At 40.8% G+C, this 26,368-nt stretch overlaps 1 protein-coding gene across 2 annotated transcripts in view; it reads right to left on the bottom strand.

Annotated features, from left to right (window-relative positions):
- Positions 1-2,516: 2,516 nt before the first annotated feature.
- The window catches only part of mcm8 (minichromosome maintenance 8 homologous recombination repair factor), a 35,946-nt gene continuing 12,094 nt past the window's right edge, over positions 2,517-26,368 (bottom strand). For both annotated transcript variants that reach the window (XM_087991641.1, XM_087991642.1), the window contains 13 exons: positions 24,459-24,657; positions 24,285-24,370; positions 20,400-20,551; positions 19,432-19,630; positions 19,321-19,351; positions 19,042-19,186; positions 17,446-17,583; positions 14,910-15,105; positions 14,187-14,406; positions 11,163-11,372; positions 9,758-9,834; positions 5,754-5,943; positions 2,517-4,925 (listed from right to left, as the gene is read on the bottom strand). In XM_087991641.1, the coding sequence (XP_087847767.1) occupies positions 4,833-4,925; positions 5,754-5,943; positions 9,758-9,834; positions 11,163-11,372; positions 14,187-14,406; positions 14,910-15,105; positions 17,446-17,583; positions 19,042-19,186; positions 19,321-19,351; positions 19,432-19,630; positions 20,400-20,551; positions 24,285-24,370; positions 24,459-24,657 (1,936 nt within the window). In that variant the 3' untranslated portion in view covers positions 2,517-4,832. The remainder of the gene's footprint in view (positions 4,926-5,753; positions 5,944-9,757; positions 9,835-11,162; positions 11,373-14,186; positions 14,407-14,909; positions 15,106-17,445; positions 17,584-19,041; positions 19,187-19,320; positions 19,352-19,431; positions 19,631-20,399; positions 20,552-24,284; positions 24,371-24,458; positions 24,658-26,368) is intronic.

Here is a 26,368-nt window from a genome sequence, read left to right as displayed (position 1 = left end):
GGAGGGGAGGGGAGGTGGCAGGGGGGGAGGGGAGGTGGCAGGGGGGGAGGGGAGGGGGCATGGGGGAGGGGAGGGGAGGGGAGGTGGCATGGGGGGGAGGGGAGGGGAGGGGAGGTGGCATGGGGGGAGGGGAGGGGAGGTGGCATGGGGGGGAGGGGAGGGGAGGTGGCATGGGGGGGAGGGGAGGGGAGGTGGCATGGGGGGGAGGGGAGGGGAGGTGGCATGGGGCGGAGGGGAGGTGGCATGGGGGGGAGGGGAGGGGAGGTGGCATGGGGGGGAGGGGAGGGGAGGTGGCATGGGGGGGAGGGGAGGTGGCATGGGGGGGAGGGGAGGTGGCATGGGGGGAGGTGGCATGGGGGGAAGGGGAGGTGGCATGGGGGGGAGGGGGAGGTGGCACGGGGGAGAAGGGGGGAGAAAGAGGGGAGATGGCATGGGGGGGAGAAAGAGGGGATGATGGGGGAAAGAGGGGAGGTGGCATGGGGGGAAAGAGGGGAGGTGGCATGGGGGGAGAAAGAGGGCAGGTGGCATGGGGGGAAGAAGGAAGGTGGCATGGGGGGGAAGAATGGGAGGTGGCATGGGGGGAGAAAGAGGGGAGGTGGCATGGGGGGAAGAAGGGATGGGGCATGGGGGGAAGAAGGGAGGTGGCATGGGGGGGAAGAAGGGAGGTGGCATGGGGGGAGAAAGAGGGGAGGTGGCATGGGGGGAGAAAGAGGGGAGGTGGCATGGGGGGAAGAGGGGAGGTGGCATGGGGGGGAAGAAGGGAGGTGGCATGGGGGAGAAAGAGGGGAGGTGGCATGGGGGGAAGAAGGGAGGTGGCATGGGGGGAAAGAGGGGAGGTGGCATGGGGGGGAAGAAGGGAGGTGGCATGGGGGGGAAGAAGGGAGGTGGCATGGGGGGAGAAAGAGGGGAGGTGGCATGGGGGGGGAAGAAGGGAGGTGGCATGGGGGGAGAAAGAGGGGAGGTGGCATGGGGGGGAAGAAGGGAGGTGGCATGGGGGGAAAGAGGGGAGGTGGCATGGGGGGGAAGAGGGGAGGTGGCATGGGGGGGAAGAGGGGAGGTGGCATGGGGGGAAGAAGGGAGGTGGCATGGGGGAGGAAGAGGGGAGGTGGCATGGGGGGGAAGAAGGGAGGTGGCATGGGGGGAGAAAGAGGGGAGGTGGCATGGGGGGGAAGAAGGGAGGTGGCATGGGGGGAGGAAGAGGGGAGGTGGCATGGGGGGGAAGAAGGGAGGTGGCATGGGGGGGAAGAGGGGAGGTGGCATGGGGGGAGAAAGAGGGGAGGTGGCATGGGGGGGAAGAGGGGAGGTGGCATGGGGGGAAGAGGGGAGGTGGCATAGGGGAGGTGGCATAGCACTTGGGAGGAGAAGTTGCAAAGGGCAGGGATGTGGAAATGGAGCAGGTTAGGGCAAGGATATGGGCGCAGAGGAGATGGGTGCAGGGCAGGGGGAGATGGCGGAGAGCGGGGTGGGAAATGGATGCAGGGTGGAGTGGGTGCAGGGTGGGGAGAGTTGGGTGGGGAGTTGGGGTGACGGAGCAGGGGGAGATGGGATGGGCGTGGGGTGGTGGAGATGACGGAGTTGGGTGCGGGATCATAGAATACCGACAGTATGGAAATAGGTCATTGACCCAACAAGTCCACATCAATCTTCCAAAGAGTATCCCACCCAGACACATTCCCCTATTTTGTTAATCTACATTTCCTGACTAATGCATCTAACCTATACATCACAGAACAATAAGAACAATTTAGCATGGCCAATTCACCTAACCTGCACATCTTTGGACTGGGGAGGAAAGCCACACAGACACGGGGAGAATGTGTAAACTCCATACACTTGCCTGAGGTTGGAATCAAACCCAGGTCCCTGGTGCTGTGAGGCAGCATTGCTAACCAAAGAGCCACAGTGCAGGGGGGAGATGGATGTGGGGGAAATGGGTGTTGGGGTGTGTAGGGGGGAAATTGGTGTGTGTGAAGGAAATGGGTGGCAAAGTAGAAGTTGGGGTTGGTGACAAAGTGGACTGTTGGGGGAAGTGGGTGTTGGAGGAAATTGGATGGGGGTGGCAAGGGGGTTGGCATAATGTGGCAGTTGGGGGAAAAAGGGGGCAATGAGGGGTCGGGTGGCAAAGTGAAAGTTTGTGGAGCTAGCATAAAGTGGGGGTTGGGGGAATGCAGGGGATGAGTGGCAAAGTGACATGGGGGTTGGGGGAAATGGGTGATGGATGACAAAGTTGGGTTTGGGAGTGAAGGTATAAAGTGGGGTTGGGGGACATAAAATGGGAGAAGTGATGAAATGGACGAAGGGAGGACATGGAGGACAGGGCTACTGAGAAGTTGTGGTTTTGGGAGAGATGGGGAAAGAACCGGCGGTGGTGATGGTGGGGGTGGAGGGAAAGCTTCTTTTCCTAAGCACACATTGCCAAAGCTTTCTATCTTGCCTTCAAACAGACAAAACACAAGAATGCCACATTTCAGATTCTCGCAACAATTTGTACAACAGAAGAAAAAGGGTGACACATCACCTTTTTTTAATACGAGCATATAAAGTCCGTTCTGGGATTTACATATTAATGAACCGAAACCTGCAATATACATATCAGTTGCATGACACTATGATCTTGCGCTATAAATTGTCTTATGATCCTACCTCACTGGCTACCCAATGAAGGAGCAGTGCTCCGAAAGTTAGTACTTCCAAATAAACCTGTTGGACTATAACCTGATGTTGTGATTTTTAATTTTACTCATGCATAGTACTGGAAACTGGTCCAGCTTCCTTAGACCATGTTAACAGCTTCAGTTAGGGTACTCATTCTATGATGCCCACCTAGCTGATCTCATTACAATCACTGCCGGCAGCATCCTACCTCTGGGCTGAAAGCAACCCGGTTTATTTTATAATATTTGATTTGCATGTATTGACCAGACATTTTGGATGTTTTCCAGTATTTTATGTCTCCAATGAACTGCATGCTACACAGTTATTCTGGGTCACATATAAAGAAGGGCTACTTGAATACCAAACGTTTCAACGCTCCTTCATTTTTGGACGCAATTCAAAATTTGGGCGATATCCTCTGTACAATTTTCCAGACAAATTCGGACGGGCAACAAATGTTGGCATAACCAACATCATATTCTAGGAACGAATAAAAATAAATACACAAACCATGACAGAATAAAAATGAAGCATAAAATTCTTAATACAGGTATCAGCACAAACAAAATGATATGTACATTACATTTATTCTTTTAATGCTTAAAAATAAAATTTCAATAGTATTTATCATTACAATTTTCAAAGTAGATGTATTACATCAACAGAAATTTCCATACTTTATGTATGACAGAATTACAGATTGTTAGCATAAATTACACTTTTCATGAACATGTGAAGTAAAGTTTCTACAAAGAATTGAGAAAACACTTACTAAATAACGCAAGAACCTACAAAAATAAAAAAAAGACTAATTTAACAGCAATGTTTATAGTCTGAAAAGTTTCTTTCTTCAAAGACTTCTCAGTACACATCTGTGGAGATGGTTTGAGCAGGTCCTTATCCCTACTAATAATGCCTTAAATTCACAGAAATCCAATACTTCCACATTGTATTTTGTGACAAGTACAGATAAAATTCAGATAAGGTAATAAGCACTCTAGGGACCAAGATATTCCTTGAATTTCAGATACCCAACAAAGACACATTAATAGAGCTCTAACAGGTTTTATTCCGATTCATTTCTATGATTATTAAAATTCTTTCATCTTAAACTTAAATCAACGTTCTTCCATTATAAATTCTTAGGTTTGGCTTTTGTGATGTAAACTTATGTAAAATTAACATATATATTCACATCTTGCCAGCAGCAGAGATTCAATAATACTACCACTGGGAGGGTGCAGCTATAAAGTAGCAAGTTTACATAAGACGTTTCCATCATAGAACTTAAGTAAAATAATTTGATAATAGCAAGTAGTAAATAAAGACAGAATTGTACAATTTTAAAATCACAATGACAGTACATCCACACACACTGGTTCAATTAACTCCATTCAACGCATTATACAATTCAACTGTCAGCTTTTTATTCTCCATTTTTCCAAGTGGGATGCAATGCACCAACAAGATGAAAAGTACACAGAAACAATGTACTGCAATTTGTTTCTTCCTTCTGATGTTTCTGAATTGATTTGTATTCTTTCTTCAAAACTACAGCCAACACCAAAACTTGTTATGTGCAATACACAGGCTGTAGGTTCAAGCCCATCTTTCAAAAACACAGCAAAATATCAACATCCTACTCCAGCTCAAATTTAGAATACAACAGTAACTTTTAATTATTTGGTTGGAGAAATAATGAGGACTAACTATTTATATCAACACTTTCTAAACTTTATGAAATTAAGCGAATTTGTGCATCTATTTTGCTAGAATGGGCTAGTTACATTTTTAAAGCCAGAATGAGTATTTTTTTCAAATCTAGCATAATTAAATAAAATAAATAACTGTGCACACTGGATATCTGAAATAAGAACAGAATTTTTTAGATAAACTTAGGTCTAGCAGCATCTGTGGAGAGAAAGCAGAGTTAACATTGCAAATCTTCACATCAGAAAGGTCCCTGAACCTGAAAAGTTAACACTACTTTCTATCCAGAGATTATTATTAAATGGCTCAACAATCTCATACTATTTTACTGACTCGAAACTTGAAACACTTATAACATAATGATAATATCACCAAAGGTAGATATCATTGTAGTTCTCCTTGCCTTTGCTCTCCTTTAAAGGGAGTTAGCATAACTGTACAAAGGTATTTTTGTGATCAATCTGCAATCACACAGTCTGGAGCTGATAAAGTCTTGGCCCCTTTTTTAACAAGTAGCCCTGGTCATTCAAAGAATGGATAAATCCCTCAAAGTCAGACACCTGTATATTTAAACACAGAAATAAAGTTGAATTTAAACATTTTCTGTGGTGTGGTACATTCTTATAACAATGTGCAACTACATAACACCTTTAATGTACAAGGCACTTTATAAAGAAAAACTTACAGAGCCTACAGACAGTTATCTAGAGGTGACTGAAGACTAGGTACAAAAGATTAATTAGATTAGATTACCTACAGTGTGAAAATGGACTATTTGTCCCAACAAGTCTATACTGACCCTCTGAACAGTAACCCACCCAGACCCCATTCCCCTACCCTATATTTCCCCAGACTACTGCACCTAACCTATGGATAATTTAGCATAGCCAATTCACCTAACGGGGAGGAAACCAGAGTACCCGGAGGAAACCCACACAGACATGGGAAGACATGAGACAGTCACCCGAGGTAGGAATCGAACCCTGGTCCCTGGTGCTATGAGGCAACAGTGCTTACCACTGAGCCACCATGCCACCCTTAGAGATGGACTTAGAGATTTTGTTTTAAAGAGGACAAGGGCACTGGGGAAATTTAGTGAGGTCATTCTGGACTTGGACCAAAATTACAAAACCTTTGATATTCAACTTGAGACAAGGCAGCAGGGAAAACACAAGAACCCAAGTTAGGAGATCACAAGTATTGGAGGGTTCTATGGATAGAGGGTGATGGAAGGGGAAATCAAGAGAAAGCAAGAATATTAAAGGGAAGAAAGAAAAATTAGATAAACTTGGAATGACATAAATACCATTCACAATCTCAGAATACTCAAAGTCACTTAATAGCCAATGAAGTACTTCTAAATTAACAATGAAGTAGTTCCAAATTACCTGTATCTGTATTTCTCTTGCTAATTGCTTGAGTTGATGAAATTCAAAAACAGTCCTATAAGTCTGTTCTGCTATCCTGTTCAGAGCAGCCACAAATCTTTTTGCCTGGGACCGTTTGCTCATACCAGAACCATGCTGTGAGCGTTGAAAATCCAATCTTCCAAACTCATCAGAGAACGTATCCAATAAGCTGTTAAAGCAATATATTTATTTTATGAAAGCAATTAAAGGTAAGTTAAAGAAAGAGAAAGAATGAGGTTAAGAAGAAGATTGTTGCTTACTTTTACTTGGCTATGTAATCAACCTCCATTTTCAATTCTGAAGTACTCAAATATTACATTTTACTTATTTTAAAAGAACAGAAATAATCAAAAACATTTAAAGTTTAAATGCAGAGTGTTACTGGATTAGAGATGGAACTAGAAGATGTCAAAAAGCAAGAACATTACCACCTACACTGGAGACCAAATTGAAAATCCAGAAGCAAATAAGTTAAACAAAAGCACATTAGCATAAAGAGTAAGCATGGAAACAAGCTATGTCATTACAACTGCAACAGGAAATGTGTCAGTAGAAATGGATACTAATGAATTAGATTCCATTATTGTAAAAAGATAGCCAGAAAATGCTGAGCAATCCTAACTCTGCCGCAAAAGAAACGTAATGCTTCCATATCTGCTAAACAATGGCATAATGGTGATGACACTGAATTAGTGATCCAGACTTATGCCCTGGAACACTGGTTCAAATTTCACCATGACAGCCGATGCAATTAAAATTCAATTAAAATCTGGAATAGAGAGCTGGTAATGGTTACCATGACAACTATCCATCAACTGTTATAATATTTTATCTGGTTCACTCATGTCATTTAAGGAAGGAAACCTGCCATCCTTACCCAGTCTGGCCTGCATCTAACTCCAGACCCAAAGCAACATGGTTCACTCTTAACTGTTCAAGAGTGATTAGGGATGAACAACAAATTATGGCCCTGCCAGTGACACTCATATCCCATGAAATAATTATTTCTTGAAAAGTGTTCACTATAGAAATGACTCACAAAACTGAAACAATTGAATGATGTTTTCTAATCTTCCAGTCTGACCTTCTCACTGGATTTAATGTGATGATCTGTGCACCATTCATACCGCTCCAGCAACCTTTCAACTTGTCCCTATTATTCAAGGACTCATGAACCTGCACTCCAAGGTCTCTTTGTTTGACAACACTCCTCAAAACATTAAGTGTATAAGTCCTGATCTGATTTGTCTTACCAAAATGTGACATTTCCATTTATCTAAATTAAACTCCATCTGCCACTCCTTGGCCCATCTGATCATTATACTCTGAGGTAACCTTCTTCATTGTCCACTACACCACCAATTTTGGTGTCATCTACAAACATACTAACCGTCCTCCTATGTTCAAACCCGAATCATTTATATAAAAGACAAAAATTTGTGGACCCAGCACTGATCTTGTGGCATACCACTGGTCACGGGTCTCCAGTCTGAAAAGCAACCCTCCACCACCACACTCTGTCTCCTACCTTTGGCAGACCTTGCAGTGTAGTTTCATAGTTCCTTGAAAGTGGAGACGCAGATAGACAAGATAGTGAAGGAGACATTAGGTACACTTGATTTATTAGGAGAAAGTGAGGACTGCAGATGCTGAAGACCAGAATTGAAAAGTGTGGTGCTGGAAAAGCGCAGCAGGCCAGGCAGCATCCGAGGAGCAGGAGAATCACCGTTTTGGGCATAAGCCCTTCTTCAGGAATGAGTTTTAGAGGGAGGAGAAGAGCTTCTTCAAGGTAGGCATCCTTGCAAGAGGATTCGCGGTAGGTTAAGATCAACTAGGAGAAAGTGAGGACTGCAGATGCTGGAGACCAGAGGCAGTTCAAAAAAGATTTACAATAATGTTGCCAAGATTGGAGAGTTTGAATTATATGGAGAGGCTGAATAAGCTAGTGCTATTTTCCCTGGAATTTTGGAGGTTGAGGGGTGTCCTTACAGAAGTTTATAAAATCATTAGGGACATGGATAGAGTGAATAACTAAGGTCTTTCCCCCAGGTTAGGGGAGCTGTAAACTAGACAACATAGGTTTAAGGTGAGGGGGGGATGGGGGAAAGATTTAAAGGGGTTCTAAGGGACAACCTTTTCACACAGAGGGTGGTGCATGTATGGAATGAACTGCCAGAGGAAGTGGTGAGGGGTGGTACAACAATATAACATTTAAAAGGCATCTGGATGGGTATATGAATAGGAAGGGTTTCGAGGGATATGGGCCAAATACTGGCAAATGGGACTAAATTAATTTAGGATATCTAGTCGGCACAGACAAGTTGGACCGAAGGGTCTGTTTCCATGCTATACATCTCTGACTCTATTCAGATAAATCCCATTACTAACAGTGATACAGGCATACACATATAAAACATTTGATGATGATTTGGAACTTGGCTTTTATAGTAGAGGTGAACTAGATCTGTGGTTTCAGTTCTGGTGACTTTTTAAAGAGATTGGATAGTCATTTGGAACAGTGAACTCAAGACATTGTTTCTGAGAAAATATATGATTTCAATTAAGTGCTCAGCAGGATACCTTTGATGTTAATTGGCAAAATGTTTACAAAGTTGAACATTTTTGACAGCCAGAAAGCAGACCAACGATCCCCTGTGATTTGAGTTCAGTTTAGGAGAACAATTCCACCATAGCAAAAGGATTTTAGTTTATTAATTCAGAGATTATACAAAAGTTTTAGAGCTGTCAGAATTGAAAAGAAGTTTAGGTCATCAGAACTGAAAATAAGTGTCAGGTAACCAAAACTACAAAGAGTCAGTTAAGTAATAAATTAAGAGTGAAGCTCAGTGAAAAACTTCACTGGAATTGATTATCTATAAGGGAGATTGCTGGGAAACCAGTCAAAACTTTGTTCTGCTCCTAATGCTGATAAACATGCATTTAAAATTTCTCTTTTTTGGCAATTTAAAAATCTCTTTTTTTTCTGAATAATAAGCTTGCATTCATTTATTAAAGAACACCAGATATGTTGAGTGACTCACCATCACAGTAAGAATTACCAAAATTAAACTTGATTTATTGAATCAGACTTCACTTCGGGATCAGACTTTCCTAGTATTACCATCAACTGGGATTATAATGATCCAGACGGACTTTTCCAAATTGTCATGAAGCTCCAAGCAAGCAGGTTGTAAGTTTGCTCGCTGAGCTGGCAGGTTTGTTATCAGACATTTGGTCACCATGCTAGGTAATGTCATCAGTAAGCCTCTGGTAAAGCACTGGTGTTCTGTCCTGCTTTCTGGAAATGAAATCACCTACCTCAAGAGATCAAGACACATAAACAGAAAGTGGGACAGAATGCCAGTGCTTCACCGGAGGCTCACTGATGATGTTGCCTCGCATGGTGATGAAATGCCTGATAACAAACCTGCCAGCTCAGCAAGTAAACTTACAACCTGAACTTCAACCCGAGCTACAAATTTTGTCAAAAATCGCTCCATGCAAGCTTTTGAATTGAGAATTATGAGCTGGTTTTTGCCAAATACTATTGCTTCAAATATGCAATTTCCTGTTGGACCCATGGCACCAGAAAACATTTTGGCCTATAAAATAGAATAAATTTATGCTTTACTTCATAAAAGTATATACCTCCTTATCTGATAAACTCTTTCAGTAATAATATTGGGGAAAAGTTCCTGAAGTAGATTTTAAGAATGAACTTATTTGCAATAAGTGCTACACAAATAAAATAACTAATCATAATCAAATGAAGATTTGTACCATTTCCCCTCCAAATGATGTGCATGCCACTGAAATGTCTTACTTCCTTGTCAACCCTCCTGTGTTCAGTCAATTAGTCTGTGTTCATTATATACTATTTGTTCTTATGTTGTAGATTTGCAAGTTTTGTTTTTTATGCTTTTTATTTGCCAGTTCTCATTATGCATTAACTAAATTAAGATAATTTTGAAAAACTTCTTTACCTATGTTTCATGATGTCCACAACGTCTTCTGCATCACTTTTTGTTGCATTTTCTCGGAGTTCTAATTTTGCTCTTGCCTTTCAAATTACAGAAAACAGAAATTTTATCTGAATAATTTATATTTCTTTAAATATCAAACTATCCCAGACACTTCACAGAAACATTATGAAACAAAGCTAAGCCATATGAGCAGAGATGACCACAAAAGCCTAGCCAAAGAGTTAGAGGAGTATCTTCAAAGAGGAAAGTGAGACAGAGAAGTGTAGGGAGGGTATTTCTGCTTAGGGACTCATAACTCAGGGATAAAGCCACCAATAGTACAGTGAATATACTTGCAACACCCAAGACACCATAATTAAAGATATGCAGATATTATAGACGATTGTGGGACAGGAGGAGATTATAGAGGAATCGGGGTCAGGGCCAAGGAAGAATTTGAGAACAAGGAAGTGAATTTTAAAATAAAGATGTTATTTGACTAGGAGCTAATATAGGCAGCAAGCACAGTTGTGATATAGGAGGAAAAAAGGACTTGTTCTCAATTAAGCCAATCTCAAGTTTATGGAAGATAGAATACTAAAAGCATTAAAACAGACAAGACGAAAGGTAACAAAAACACAAATGAATGATTCAACAGTAGATATGCTGAGAATCGGCAGTCTTAGTGATGGCACAAATCAGAAGTACATTTCAGATCAAGATATTAAGGTTGCAAACAGACTGACATAATCTCAGACAGTTACCATGGAGTAAAGGTAGAACAAAGGTAGAAATGTGTTGCCTTAGCAATGTTCACAATGTGTGTTTGATATGAGTCTTAAACATCATGCCTAAATTGTTGACACCAGAGGTTCGGCCTGAGGACAGCAAGTTGCTGAACTCTGATCGCTGCAAGACAAAACCCCAAACCTTGTCAGCAACTTCACGGAACAGATCATTTGCTACCTTTTTGGCCACAGAATGCAATTTCCGGGATTACTACAAACTGGACCATCAAGGTCATTTACTCTCCTGAAAAGAGTTACCTCGTTTTCAGTATAAAGGATGACAAACATATTTGATGCCTGTGTGATGAAAGGATGCTACATGATTATTGAATTTATTCAGATAAAATCAGCACACTCACACTCTCTGCTGACAACTTCACTCAAAAGGCTAAAATGATTAAAAAAAAACAGATCTGTGCTCCCCTTGAGCAAGACTTCTAGTCATAAGTGCAAAATATCTGAATTTACTCGAGTTACTAATTCCTACTTTGAACAATGCCCATTAGCATGCAATGTTCTTAAAACAAAAAAAAAATGAAACAATTCTGGCACAAGCTTTATAAATGTTCACTTAAGTCAAGTTTAAATTATATCTCAGCCAATGCTCCAAGTATTTTTAACCATACATTCGTATTTACCTCTGTAAGTCTTATAAGAGACTCCAGCTGTCTTGTAGTAATTGGTGTACTATCTGGACCTTGATTTTGTCTCCTTAGCTCTAGGTAAAAGTCTTGGAGTACTTGAGCTGCTTCAGCAGATAACTTTGGACAAACATATCGACGTGCATAACCTACATATTTTCTTAGTAACTGATGAGGAATAGGATCAAAGTTTTCTCCAGGGTAAACCTTTTAAACACAAAATACTTTGGATTAGAATTAAGATACAGTGGAGAGCACAAACGATTGATGTGTGTTTGTTCGTCTAATCAGTGAAAGCATTATTTTAAATTATCAAGACATCTAGGTATTTGCTTCATGATCAACATTTTTCTCACCTAAAATCTAGTAGTACATTAAAAACACATTACAGATGTTCCTATTCAATTATTTGCATTTCTAATTGTGTATTTCAGACAACTTCGGCATTGTTAGAGTTGTGAAGAGAAACATTTTCACTTACATTTAATGATGGCAGCAAGCAGTCCAGCTGAAGTGAGCCACAGTTAAATACAAACAATCCTTTTACTGATTATCTACCCTCACCTTGATTTTAGAATGCTTAACAAAGTATCAATGAGATTTTTTTCCCATCTCATCCTTGAGGGAAACTGTTAAACTGTGGACCCTCATCCCTTAGTAACTCACTCTGTAGGATCAGGATATGACGGGATGGTTTTAAACCCACACACCAAGACTGAAAAGAAATTCTTAACCAACCTCATACCCGTACCAGAGTTATTCTCAGTTTTCCTCAAAAAGGGCAGATTTTGTCAGAACTTTTTTATATTGATCTCTTCAGGACAATTAGCAAGAATACCAATTCAAGGGGAAAACAACACTTACACTGTATGAGGAAAGTACTGATTGATTGGCATGTGGACTGTGATTGGTAGAAGTTTCCATGGAGATTGTACCAGTCACCTTTAAAATTTTCCCTGATCAGTGCAAGAGGAAAATCTTTGACAAGATGTGTTTTTACCAGTCATGGTCAAGTTATGTACTACAAACAACTATTCCTCAATTCTAAGTTTTGTATTTTTTAACATATTCAATACATTTTTTGTTCAGCTTTTCCACATTAGATCATTTTGGCTCAGTGGATATTCAGCTCCGAATTAAAGACATTTGCCCTCACAAGCAAATGAGCAGATAATTTTAAAAACCATGGAAGCACTACATTGACAGAGACTTTGTAATTTGAGTTTACATAAAATTAACATCTCATCTCTCACCTTTCATACAATAATAGAGATATGATCTACCTCATTGAATTATTCAGAGTTCTAGAGTTTTATAATCAGGTCCAAAGAGTTGGCACATGCAACGAGCCACAACTGTGTGAAGTAGATGTCACTGGCATATATTTTGAACAGAGCCAGTCAGAGGGCCAATTCCTATAGGAGTCTGGAGTTGGCTATGCGTAACTCCAAGGTGCAAACTGAACTGTTGACTGCTAATCAATTAATAAAATAGGTGTAAGTTTTCACAAAACAGATTATTTTATATAGAGTTTCAGCAGAGTGCTTGCATGTTATACAGTGTCAAAAGCACAGAATTAGTCAACAAAAGTGCTTCCTATCTTCAGGTTTTTCTGTGTCAGGACCTGCATGGTGCAATTTTAGAGTATGCAGATTGCAGAAATCTTTTTATTAGGGGAGCATTGCTCTGTCCAAAGTGGGATTCAGTCTGTTTATCAGATAGTATTCCAGCAACATGTATGCTATTGAGAGCAGAGTGATGGGGCACTAGCTGTGTGAAAAGTCGAGGAGTTTCCCTTATGGGACAACGGGTACCATTTTGGATTGGTGTCTGAGTTGATGTGCTATTTCAGTAGTTTCTTCCTTCCCTGTTATCCGTTGTTCTTCAGGAATTTCTCTGGTGCATAAGTGCTTGAGAAGACTGACCACTCTAGGGAAGTCAAGAGATTACATCAGGTCTATTTTTACTGCTGACTGCTCTTGCCGACCAATGGCCACCTTTGTGTTTATGAGCAGTTCTGAAGCACTGGCAGCAGCACTGATTTTAGGTCTTTGGTGTGTTTGTTGCTTGGTTACTTGCAAGCGACCCAAGAGTTTTCATACTTCTCGGCTCAAGTACAGGAAGTCAATCCCCTATGCTGCTTCCTGCCATCCAGGAGGCATCCTTCATCAAGGGACTCAAGAATTCAATTGCTGGTACCACATCAGGGTCTTTCTGCATTCCTCAGGAGAAATTCACATTCTGGAATCCAAAAGGAACCTTCGGGATAAAATTTGGTGACTGCCAGTTTGAGAAGTTGGGCAAAACGGTTGTCACTCTCAGAGTGAGGTGGATCGTTAGTGACAATTCTGAGTATCTGTTACAAGCAAGATAGTTGCTGCTGTGCAGACCCCAGCATCGTTTGGCCTTGCATTTAAGATTAATCTATGTCAGGGTTGGGAGTTTTTAAGTGAGGGAAAAGATGAGCTGCATTTGTCAGGGGCCTATCAATACATCTCTGCTATGAAACAAAGTATAAGTGAGTAGTCCTTTATTCACACAGTAGAATGGAATTTGGCAAGCTGTTTGCACAACTTTTCGATCATACAGAGGTCCAATCCGACAATTGTTCTCCTGCGATGTTGCTGTTGAGCTCTCTCGATATTTGATACCAGCTGTTGAATTTGCCAATGAGGACGGTTTGAAGTGTTGCAGGCTATTTTACAATGCTGCCATTGGTGCATTAGTGAAGCACAGACATCAGAAGAGTTTAAGTGTAACCTTTTCTTTCTCCTCCCCCTTGTAAATGTTGATGTTTTCACTGTATTTGTTGAGAGGAATTTTGGGATTTAGCACAACCAAATGGTGAATCCGTATCACTCATTTGGACAATTGGACAGTCAGAGATTAATACTTTAAGCTTAGCCACTGTCAAGATGCTCCCTTTGTTATAACTATTGTATATTATGAAATACACTAATAATATAATCAAACATACCATTTCTTGTCTCACTATGTCACCATTACTGAACATTACTGTACCTTCAATCTTTCTGATAATGGTTTATCTGAGGCAATTTCAAGGATTGATGTATTAGCGTCTTGTGTGCTTTGACGTAAAGCTGTGGCACTGCTCAAGGTTGCTTTCTTCCCAGCATGCAAAGCCATGACATGCTCTGAAAGAAGGTTGTCATGATCTTCATTTGGAGTATCAAGCAGAATAAATACCAAATCAAATCTTGAAAGTAAGGCACTTCCCATTCTGAAACAGCAAATATAATGAATGCTACCTCAGACATTAATATTTATTGTTACTAAAGGTATTTTTGCATTCATTATACAATCTATAATTCATGCTGATCAGCAATACATTGCTGACTACATCTGAGAAAGACCATTTCCAATAGGTAAATTTGCAAGCAAATATAATGCAGCACTTCAGAGAGATTTGACAATTTTATATTGAACTAATAGTTTAATAGCTTTTATTCTTAATTTTTTAGGATTTACATCAAGTAACTCACATTTACTAGTTTTAACATTCCCTTTCCTTCAAACGCCAGGTGATGTGTTCCTCCAACAGTACAGCCGATATAACACAGTGACTGCAGGTCAAATTGTCGAAACAAATACACATTCTGCTTTTAAATAATGCCAAGCTTTGAAAGTAAATTAACACTAAACCATAAATTTTGGAGTTTTAACATTATTTTCTGCATTGACTTTTCAGGTAATCATAATGTTAATTATAGAATCACAACTTACTTCAAATTCTCAGAGACCGTTTTAGCTTTACTATAATGGCCCCCGACTGGATTAGCAGCTGCAAGAATTGAAGTTCTGGCTGGCAAGTTGCAAACAATTCCAGCTTTAGCTAGACTGATACTCTGTTGTTCCATGGCTTCCAGTAAGGCTTGGTGCTGGTTACCCATTTTATCAAATTCATCAATGCAGCAAATGCCTGAAACCGATCAGAGAATTAAAAAGTATTGTTTCACGATTATAACAGAAACGTCAATTCTACCAAAACAAATCAATAATTTCAGCAGTTTCTGAATAAACCACAACTGCAAAATAATACTGATGCTATTGCTTTGGAATAGCTGAAAAAAGCACTTACTCTAATTACAATTTGGGTAATAATCAAACCCAACCTGATTACCAAGCTCAGTCATTAGCCTGATTAAAAAGCACCCAACTTCTCAGGTTAAGAAGAGATAAGTTTTCACGCCTATACATATACGGTGAGCAGAGATAGAATCTTACAGCACCAAAGAAGCCATTCAGTCTTTAGCACCTGTGCTAAAAAGTTTTTCAATGTGAAATTTCCACATCCAGATATTTCTGGATAAGGATGCAAATTAGTTATCTTAATGTCCAATTTCCTTTTCAAATTTCCTATGGAATTTGATTCTACGTATTCAGGGTTAACACATAACAACTTCAATGTTAGTATAACATCCCAAGATGCTTCACAGGAGCAAGATTTAGTCTTTTAATGGTGGTGGATGACTAAAAGATGATGCCCGAAACATCAACTCTCCTGCTCCTCAGATGCTGCCTGAGCTGCTGTGCTTTTCCCGTGCCACATATCTTGACTCTGACTTTCCAGCATCTTCAGTCCTCATTTTCTAGCAGATGACCAAAAGCCTACATGAAGTTGAAGGTGTTAAAGAGCATCTTAAAATAAGAAAGGGAGGCAAGAAGTACTCTGAGGGGCAAAAAGTGACCTCCAAAGCCTGAGACTTTGACAGCAGATGGTACAGCCAGCAATGGAACAGAACTAAAATCAAGGATGCTTCAAGGCCAGAATTAGCAAAGCTATTATGAAAGAAAATTGTCCTTATTTCTTTTCTCTTTGCTAGTTATTCTAAATTAATGCCCTTTAGTTACCAGCTCACTGGTCAGTGGAAGCAATGTCTCTGTACATCTCTATCAAAATCCCTCAGAATTGTGCATGCCTCCAAGTAGACCTCCCCTGCTCTAAGGACAGCAGACTGAACTCGTGACCTCAATAAAAAACCTTTGCTTGACTTTCTCAATTCGATGCTGTTCCTGAACCACTTTTGAGTCACTGATCTATACAGCACGGAAACAGACTTTTCGGTCCAACTTGGCCATGCCGACCAAGTTTCCCCAAACTAAATTCATCCTGTTTGCCTGCACATGTCCCATATTCCTCTAAACTTCATTAACTTGTCTCACCAGCTTCATGAATTTGCAAACACATAGCACCAGGACTCATTGTTCTTGTACCCCTTTCAATATAGTCCTATTTAGATTACAATGCCTCTCCACATTGTTCTTCCTAAAGTCTGCATTTAACTACATTAACTTGTATCTAGAATATGACTGCCTATTATACGAGTTTATTCCTTTCTGAACTTGCTAATGTCCTACTTGTTACTTACTGCTGTGTCAAATTTTGTTTTATCCACAAGCTTCAAGAACGTATACTTCCAGGTCAAGGTAATTTATTTACAAGAAGTGGAGCAATGGACCAATGCACTGCATACATGTCTTCAGTCCACAATCTCCTGTCTATCATCACACTGCTTCCTATCCCTTGGCCAATTATACTTAAAATTCAGTTTGATATCATATGGCAAGAACAGAAAATACTTTGTTCAATGCATATTCCACAATATAGAGGATTCACTTGATCACAAATTGCAAGTAATTAAATAGCTACAAAAACGTATTATAGATTTACCTTCGAGTTAAAAACAAAGTCAAAGAATAAGAATGAATGCAATGAGAGTACATAGCTTGGTGGTGTTAGGTCTCAGAATCCAACACCAGTGGCTGATTTGAGCAGTTCAATTATGAGAACCTACAATAAATGTAAGCAAGGCTGACTTTGAACCGTTTAAAATCAAAAGGTGCCATAAATTCAAATTAATACCCAATACTTCAACGCACACTTAAAATCTTTCACTGCAAATACAAATACATTTGCTGTAGCGATATACATACCAGTGCTGCAATTTTCTCAGAATGTAAATTGTACCCACTTTCCCTTGGTGACAAACCAACTATGATCAAGAATGCGACATGTTTTGCTACTGAGCCTGCATCTTCATCCTCTACTCCATGCACATTGCATCAATACCTTTCAATAATTGCCACATGATAAACATACTCTTGCACAGACCAATTGATGAGAGTGAATAAATTTGACAATTAATTTCAAAAGCACCTCTAGCCAAGTACTAAAATTAGATATTCTCTTGGTTCTGTACTTTGCAGTTGGATACTGCTAAATAGCAATTGCCATCCCAATATATTCAATGCTAATTACCTTGATCGCCAAGTACAAGAGCCCCTGCTTCCAGTGCAAAATCTCCTGATCCACTGTCCTTTGATAAAGTTACAGTAAGTCCCGAGCTGGTGGTGGTGTTACCACAGACATAAACTCCCCGTGGAGCAACATTACACACTGCCTAAAAACAAAATTGCAAATGGATACTTAAGCGTAAAAGATTTTTTGTTGGAAAATTCAGTACCTCTGAGCACTAATTATAATTTTTACAATGTTATAGCATGTTATCTCTGAACTAACATGCTAAATTAATGGACAACACAACAATTCCAATACAATCACCAGCAATAATTACTTCAAAGAGAAATTTATCCAACAGGAAATATCTGTCAAAAAACGGAATGAGTATAAGGAATTATGTGTAATATACATTTATATATTCCTGTTACCAACAAATCCCATCAGTTTATATTGGGGATAATCCACAAAATTGGTAAATAATTTCTTTTATATTCTCTCTTAAGGACATGGAAGTGGCTGGCCAGCACTTGTTACCCATACCGAGTTGTTCTTGAGGTGGTGGTGGTGAGCTGCCTTCTTAAGCCGCTACAACTCATGTGCTGTAGGTAGAACCACAATGCTGTTAGGGAGGGAATTACAGGATTTTTGACCCAGCAACAATGAAGGAAAAGCAGTGGGATGGAGGGAAACTTGTAGTTGGTGATGTTCCTATATACATCTGCTGCCCTTGTCCTTCTAGATGAAGTGGTCAAGGGTTAGGAAGGTGCTGTCTAAACATCTTGAGCGAATTTCTGTGTTCATCTTGTAGATCATACACACTGCTACTACTGAGCATCTGTGGTGGAGGGTGTGAATGCTTGTAGATGTGATGCCAATCAAAAAATCCATTTATATTCTTTGTTGAAAATATAATTGTCTTTCACCCCGTAGGATAAAATATTTTTTAATCCACAACATATTACTCCCAAATTATGAGCATTTAACCAACTCAAATGTAATATCTTCCTTTATTTCTTTTTGAGTGGTGGAAGTAATTTATATAAAGCATCAAACGGCAGGAATTATTTTATTTCACAGGAAAGATCAATAACTCAGAGGTATAACAAACGAAAAAAAACACTGAGTAAGGATGTGTTCTTTATGTCTTACAGCCTTCGTTTGCCCACCACACCTAACATCAGGATCAGCTTCAGCTGGAAATTGCCTCGCTTGGAAAATGAAACATTGCACTGTTGAACTGGACTAAGTTGATGAGTAGAAAGCACCAAGATTTCCCTCATTTGCCAGAATAAGCACTGTGAGGCAGAGAAGGATCAAGATATTACAATGGGGCACAGGAGGAGACTGGAAGAAATCTGCCACGGTTTCTGCTTCAGATACTGTCTGCTGTAGATACCAATCCCAGGCATTTGAATGGTCAGTCAGATGTCTCCCTTGCTCTAATTATTTGGCTACTTGAACAAAATATTAGAGGCCACTCTTCAACTGTTTCTCATTAACATCCCATATCTTAAGAGGATAAAGCATTTTCTAAACTAAAATAATTATTTATAGGGATTTTTAAAAGCTTTACATCATCCCTATAGAAGGAAACTTTGTTCATGATAACTTTACTTGCCTGTAACATTTGACTCTTTCCAAGTCCAGGATCACCAACTATGAGCACATGAGGATCACCTCTGATTGGAATCCGATTTTTATCATCCACATATTTTTGACAGCCTCCAAAGAGTGCCAATGCCAATCCTGCTTTGACGAGCTACAAAGAAAACAATCCTTTGTTGGAAAGTTTAATTTGACAGACAAAGTAAGCAAATTGTTTGAGCACAAAAGAAAAATCATTATTCACTTACAAACTAAAAAGTGTCTTTCTTATTGTATCATGACACTCACCTCATGACCATATATAGCAGGACACAAGGAGCTGCAAAACAAATGAAGTTCTGTAGTTGTATTTCAGAATGATACCAAACATCAAAATTAAATAATCTAGAAACAACATACTTAACAAATAACTTGAAAAGGTTCTCTTCAGCTTGAATTTCTTGAATTGCGTAAAGCTCTTTAAGTGTAAATTCCATTGAGGCTGTTTCACCAGATACCTCTTCAGAACTCACAATTCTCCGTCCTTTACTGTTACTGATAGAGTTGGCCTCAATGTACAAAAAAAACATGCACTTGTCATCTTTGTTTCTCGTCTTCCCTAAAAAGTCAAGTAGAGCAGAATATTGAATGTATAGAATATAGAAATTCAATACAGCCAAAATGCAGAGAATTACTGAATTCTGAGGGCTTTAATCAGTCAGTGAAAATTTGATATGATCCATTTTCTGATACATAACTGAAGGATGTTGCTAGTGGATGCTTAATTCAAAACTGTCAATAGTTATTGGGTCTTACACCTCATTTTAATCAACTGTTCAGACACGCAATTAATAACTAACCTCTGGAGCAAGTGGATCTTGGACCCAAGCCTTCTGACCCTGAGGCAGGGTCACTCCCACTGCAGCTCAACCTTGAACATCATTTTCATAACTATAGGAAACTATCAGCACCCACTGTGCCTCCAGGTCACATGCCTCAAATTGCTAGCTCTGGGTAACCAGCATTGTTACTTCAGGACACACAAGTAATCACCATCATTAGAAAAATGCCAGGTAAAGCTTAAACTGGCAGTTCTGACAAAAACAGAAATTAGTTCTGAAAAATAACAAATCCCAAATTTTGATAGATTTAAAAGATTTTCATGGATGAGAACATTTACTCCACAATGCATTAATTTAAATTCCTTTAAACTATTTACATATGTTTTATTCTATGGATATCCAAGATGAAATAAGAGACCAAGATCATATAACACAAGGCAAGGGGGTGGTGGATAAACATAGAGTGGTCAGGCATTTGATGGTTAATGGCAATATCTAGGACAACAAACAAAACAGGTTTGTAATTCATGCCAACTTTGGTCATACCTTCACTGCTGTTTGCCACTTTTACAATCCCTACGACAGTTACCATATCACCTGGAACACAACTGTCTACCAAGTCCTGGATAAGCTCACATTCTATAGTGCGAGGGATTCTTCCAGCTTCTCTCTTGTCATCTGATGCAAGCTCCTGCAATCTGGGAAAAAAAAGTATACATACTACTTTACCCAAACAGAGGAATAACTATTTCAACATTAAAACAATTAGCTATTTATGCACAGCAGAAGTAAATTTGAACTTTATTCAAAACAAATATATTCATGGGCACCCATCAGTTCTACAGCACCTCTGCTACAAACTACAATGCTCCAGACATAGGTACCAACACTGATTTTTTACATCACTGAAACAATCATTAAGTAGGAAGATGAATATTTGAACCTACATGTGCCATTAAACTACCGTTTATTAGAAATGGCTCATGGTCACAACATACTTAATGTCTTGCTGGTGATATGAGTACACCATTACATGACATGGCCAACTAAAAAAAGCAATACTCAATACCACCAGCACCCCATTCTCCAAAGCGAATGCTGTCTTCTAAAATACTCATATCTGAAGCGAATTTTGCATTCTACCTCTTTCTTGCTATGAAACAATCAATCCTTCCCCCAACAGTGAGATCACGTCACACCCTCACCTCCACCCCCAAGGAATGAACAAACTCTCCTCGTCTTAGTTTAATTATCTCTACAAACTAACACTTACTGATCTGAAAAGTGCATTTGATCTGGACTGGGAAATGTGCTGAAGGATGCAAGCATCACTCACAGCACCAGCAGCTGTTATCCTTCCCAATTGAAGATAGTGGTGAGACGTTTTTAAACCTCTACAGTCCCTTGGTGTAAGTATTCCAACAGTGCTGTTCAGAAGAGGGTTCTACGTTTTTGACTCAGCAGCAGTGAAGGAATAGAGATAAAGTTCCAAGTCAAGACGTTGTATGATTTGGGGGTGGGGGTGGGGCGCTTTCAGACAGTGGGATTTCCACAAGCCTAGGCCCTTGTCTTTCTAGATGAAGGCTGTCACAGGTTTAGAAGTTGTTGCAGTGCATCTTGTGGATGGTACACATTTCTGATGTTGTGTGCAGAGGCAGAGAAAGTTCACAGTACTGGATGGAGTGCCAATCAAGCAGTTTGCTTTGCCCTAGATGATGGAGAATCGACGTTTCGGGCATAAGCCCTTCTTCAGGAATGAGGAGGGTGTGCCAAGCAGGCTAAGATAAAAGGTAGGGAGGAGGGACTTGGGGGAGGGGCGTAGGGAATGCGATAGGTGGAAGGAGGTTAAGGTGAGGGTGATAGGCCGGAGAGGGGGTTGGGGCGGAGAGGTCGGGAAGAAGATTGCAGGTCAAGAAGGCGGTGCTGAGTCTGAGGGCTGGGACTGAGAAAAGGTGGGGGGTGGGGAAATGAGGAAGCCGGAGAAATCCGCATTCTTCCCCTGTGGCTGGAGGGTTCCTAGGCGGAAGATGAGTCGCTCTTCCTCCAGGCGTCGTGTTGCCATGGTCTGGCGATGGAGGAGGCCAAGGACCTGCATGTCCTTGGTGGAGTGGGAGGGGGAGTTAAAGTGTTCAGCCACTGGGCAGTTGGGTTGGTTGGTGGGGGTGTCCCAGAGGTATTCGCTGAAACGTTCCGCAAGTAGGCGGCCTGTCTCCCCAATGTATAGGAGGCCACATCGGGTGCAGCGATGTGGCCTCCTATACATTGGGGAGACAGGCCGCCTACTTCCGGAACGTTTCAGAGAACACCTCTGGGACACCCGCACCAATCAACCCAACCGCCCCATGGCTGAACACTTTAACTCCCCCTCCCACTCCGCCAAGGACATGCAGGTCCTTGGCCTCCTCCATCGCCAGACCATGGCAACATGACGCCTGGAGGAAGAGCGACTCATCTTCCGCCTAGGAACCCTCCAGGGGATGAATGCGGATTTCTCCAGCTTCCTCATTTCCCCTTCCCCCATCTTTTCTCAGTCCCAGCCCTCAGACTCAGCACCGCCTTCTTGACCTGCAATCTTCTTCCCGACCTCTCCGCCCCCACCCCCTCTCCGGCCTACCTCCCTCACCTTAACCTCCTTCCACCTATTGCATCCCTACGCTCCTCCCCTGTCCCTCCTCCCTATCTTTTATCTTAGCCTGCTTGGCACACCCTCCTCATTCTGAAGAAGGGCTTATGCCCGAAACGTCGATTCTCCTTCTCCTTGGATGCTGCCTGACCTGCTGTGCTTTTCCAGCAACACATTTTTAAGCTCTGATCTCCAGCATCTGCAGTCCTCACTTTCTCCTTGCCCTAGATGATGTTGACCTTGAGTGTTGTTGGAGCTGCACCATCCACGCAGATGGAGAATATCATTCTCCTGACAGGTGCCTTGTGGATGCTGAACAGGCTTTAAGGAATTACAAGGCAAGTCACTATCCACAGAATTCTCAGTCCTGCCTACTCTTGCATTTGTTTGGTTTCAAGTCAGTTCAGAGGTCAACAGTAATCCCAGGATATTTAAAGTGATACAGTCACAATGGTAATGCCATTGAATCTCAAAGGGAGATGGTTAAATTCCCTCTTATTGAAGATAGTCATAACTTGGGAAATGGGTGATATGAATATTACTTGCCACTTAGCAGTCCAAGATTGAATGTAGTCCTGGTCTTGCTACATATGGACATGGAGGAGAAAGTGAAGACTGCAGATGCTGGAGATTAGAGTCGAGAGTGTGGTGCAGGAAAAGCACAGTTGGTCAGGCATCATCCAAGGAGCAGGAGAATCAATGTTTTGGGCATAAGCCCTTCATCAGGAATCAGCCCAATTGGCTGTGCTTTTCCAGTACAACACTCTCGACTCTATATATGGACATGGACTGTTTCAGTAGCTCAGGTGTCACAAATGATACTAGACAGTAGTACAGATACTCTACTACGCATCAACAAACATCCTCACATCTAACCTTATGATGGAAGCAAAGTCATTGATGATGCACCTGAACATGGTCAGGCCTTAGACACTGCCCTGAGGAACACCTAGAATGATGATTTGGGGCTAAGATGATTGACCTCCAATAACAAGCTCTTTGCTGAACGAGATATGACTCCAATCAGTGAAAGATTTTTTCCTGCCTCCTACTGACTGATGGTGTTATGTTCAGGTTCATTGATGCCATACTCAGTCAGGTACATCCTTGATGCCATGTGCAGTTACTCTCACCTCTTGAATTCAGGGCTTTTGTCCATGTTTTGACCAAGGATGTAAATAAGTCAGGAACTGAGTGGCCCTACCAGAAGTTAAAGTGAGCAGGCTACTTCTGCTGGATGGCACTTCCAAGTCACCTTCCATTATTCCCCTGAGGTGTAAGGGTGGATTGATAATACAGTAACTGACTGGATTAAATGTGCCCTGTTTTTGAGGACAGGATTGTCAAGTAGATGCCAGTGTTGTAACTCAAAAGGTTTGATTAGGGACACAAGTTCTGAGGCACAAATCTTCAATACCACTATTGGAATGTTGTTGGGGTCCAGAGCCTTTGTTTTATCAATATAATCAGCAGTTTCTTTGTATCACATGGTGTGAATTGAATTGACTGAAGATAGGTATCTAATGTACACGACCATGGACGAAGCAGAGATGGATGTTGCATTTCATTTGTGTGTCAAATATTTTACTTCTTCTTCTGGACTATGAACTTGCCTGACAACCTCTCCATCAGTTAGTAGCAGAGTGTAAGTGTTAAATAAATACTGTTATATACGGTGCTACTGAAAGTGCCAAAGAGAATCACAATTCCAAGGTCAGGAAATTCTGGTCACTCAAATTGAATAATAATTTATTTATACAAACTAAAAATACAGAAACAAAAGTGTCTTTAATCAAAGATTCACTTACTTGATAGATTGCCAGTCCACAGTAACTGTTAAAGGAGAGCTTCTATTCGGGGTGAATGACCGACTGCGACATTCTGGTGCTAAACACTTTAGAAAGAATTTGAACTTAGTTTCCTAAAATAACTCTGAACACAAGTAATTTTCTTTTCTCAGACATATCAGCACAAAAATATACCTTTGTAGGGAGTGTGAATTTTCCATCAGGAAGAGGAAGGCTCTGAGTATCTCCGCATGTATTACAAATGAAGGCCATTCTAGTGCAGAAAGGCTTGACGTTGCTGACACGGACAACTGTCCCACGCAAGGAAACATATTTTCCATAGCAGTTGGCTCGCAAATATTTCAACGATGTCAAAGGCTCATAGTTAAAAACTCTAAAAATTTACATGCATAACATGGGATTTGAGTATTTATTTTCATCAAGTAAACAAAATTTAAAGAAAAAATGGATATTATCATACTGATATTAGATCTTGCATGCAGATATTTTATTAACATAACCCTGAGTTTGTGACAAATTGGATGTAAATCAATCACCAAGCTGAAAACAAACAAAAAATAAAAACAAAGTTTTCTATATTATAAAAATAGTGAATCTAAAACAGAAATTTGTATCCCACACATTCAAATTTGTGTTGCACCTCAAAATTAATCTGACAAAGGAGTTCAAACATTTGTGTTCTGAATGCCTTGACAAATCACAAAAAAAACTTACCACTTACTCTGTTATAACTTTAAACCCCTTCCAGAGCCATCAGGCTAAAACCTCATTGACAACTCTGCTGTTTTTTCAAAGACTTCACTGCCCCCAGCTACTTGTCCAGGATCCTGATTTGATCTGGCCTATGTGCAACTCCAGGCCCACAGCAGTGTGGCTGGAAATGGCCTAGCATACCATTCAGTTCAAGGGCAAATGGGGACTGGCAGTAAATACTGACTTTACCAATGACATCCCACATCCCATGAAAGAATAAAGAAATTACAAATTATTTACAAAATAGAAATAGATTTTCTCCTTCCTATACAGAATGTCATCCTTTAAACATAGAACTAAACTTCAGACTCTAAATCTACACATCACTGAAGCACTTCAGACCAGTACAGAATTACAACTATAGCTACAATCTTGAGTTAGAGAACAAATATGATGATTCTAGACTTAGAATCATAGAATCCCCACAGTACGGAAACAGGCCCTTTGGCCCAACAAATCCACACCGACCCTCCAAAGAGTAACCCACGCAGGCCCATTCCCCTCCCCCTGTTATCCTATATTTACCGCTGATAATTATACCTAACCTACACATCCACAAACTCTATGGACAATTTACCGAACCTGCACATCTTTGGATTGTGGGAGGAAATCCACACAGACACGGGGAGAAAGTGCAAACTCCACACAGACCTGAGGCTGGAATCAAACATGCATCCCTGGCGCTGTGAGGCAGCAGTGCTAACTACTGTGCCACTGTGCCACCCCAGGTTCATGGCAAATTCTAGCTTAGTTGGAATTCTTGAAAAGAAAACGACAAAACTTTTAAAATCTGGAGCACTGCAGGGAGAGTTGCAATAAAAAGACCAAAGAAAGCCATAATTTCTTAGAATCTACTGACACTTCCATCACTTGTGCATATGACAAAGCAAACTGCACAAGAACCAACAAAACATTTCCAGAACAAAAATGTTTTTAATGCACAATAACATGGTGGAATTGGTAAAGCACTGTCAATATCTGAAATCCAGCACCAACAAGAGGAAAACTGTGATGGATTTCAGATTTTCCCAGATTTTAGACTACCCAACAAAAATAAACATTGTGCAAATTCACAATGTAGGCCTGAATTTAAATCATGCATTGTCAGTGAAAGGTCACATCAATCAGTCCATAAAAGGTTAGATATAAAATGCACAGTCCAGGTAAGATGCTGAATACCAGTACTTAAGGTGCAAGTTATTTGATAAGATGACATACTATTTGTTTTAAAGATCATGAAAAGTAGCATTACATTTATTGCCCATCCCCAGTTCCTCGGGAGGTGGTTGTGAGCCACACTCCTGAACTGCTGTAGTCCATCTTGTGAAGAC

Source organism: Chiloscyllium plagiosum, unplaced genomic scaffold (genome assembly GCF_037043375.1).
Source record: "Chiloscyllium plagiosum isolate Xiang-an unplaced genomic scaffold, Cpla_swu_hap1 HiC_scaffold_10, whole genome shotgun sequence".
In the NCBI taxonomy this organism is placed as follows: Eukaryota; Metazoa; Chordata; class Chondrichthyes; order Orectolobiformes; family Hemiscylliidae; genus Chiloscyllium; species Chiloscyllium plagiosum.
The sequence above is the reverse complement of the archived record's forward strand: the minus strand, read 5'-3'. Positions and strand labels throughout refer to the sequence as shown.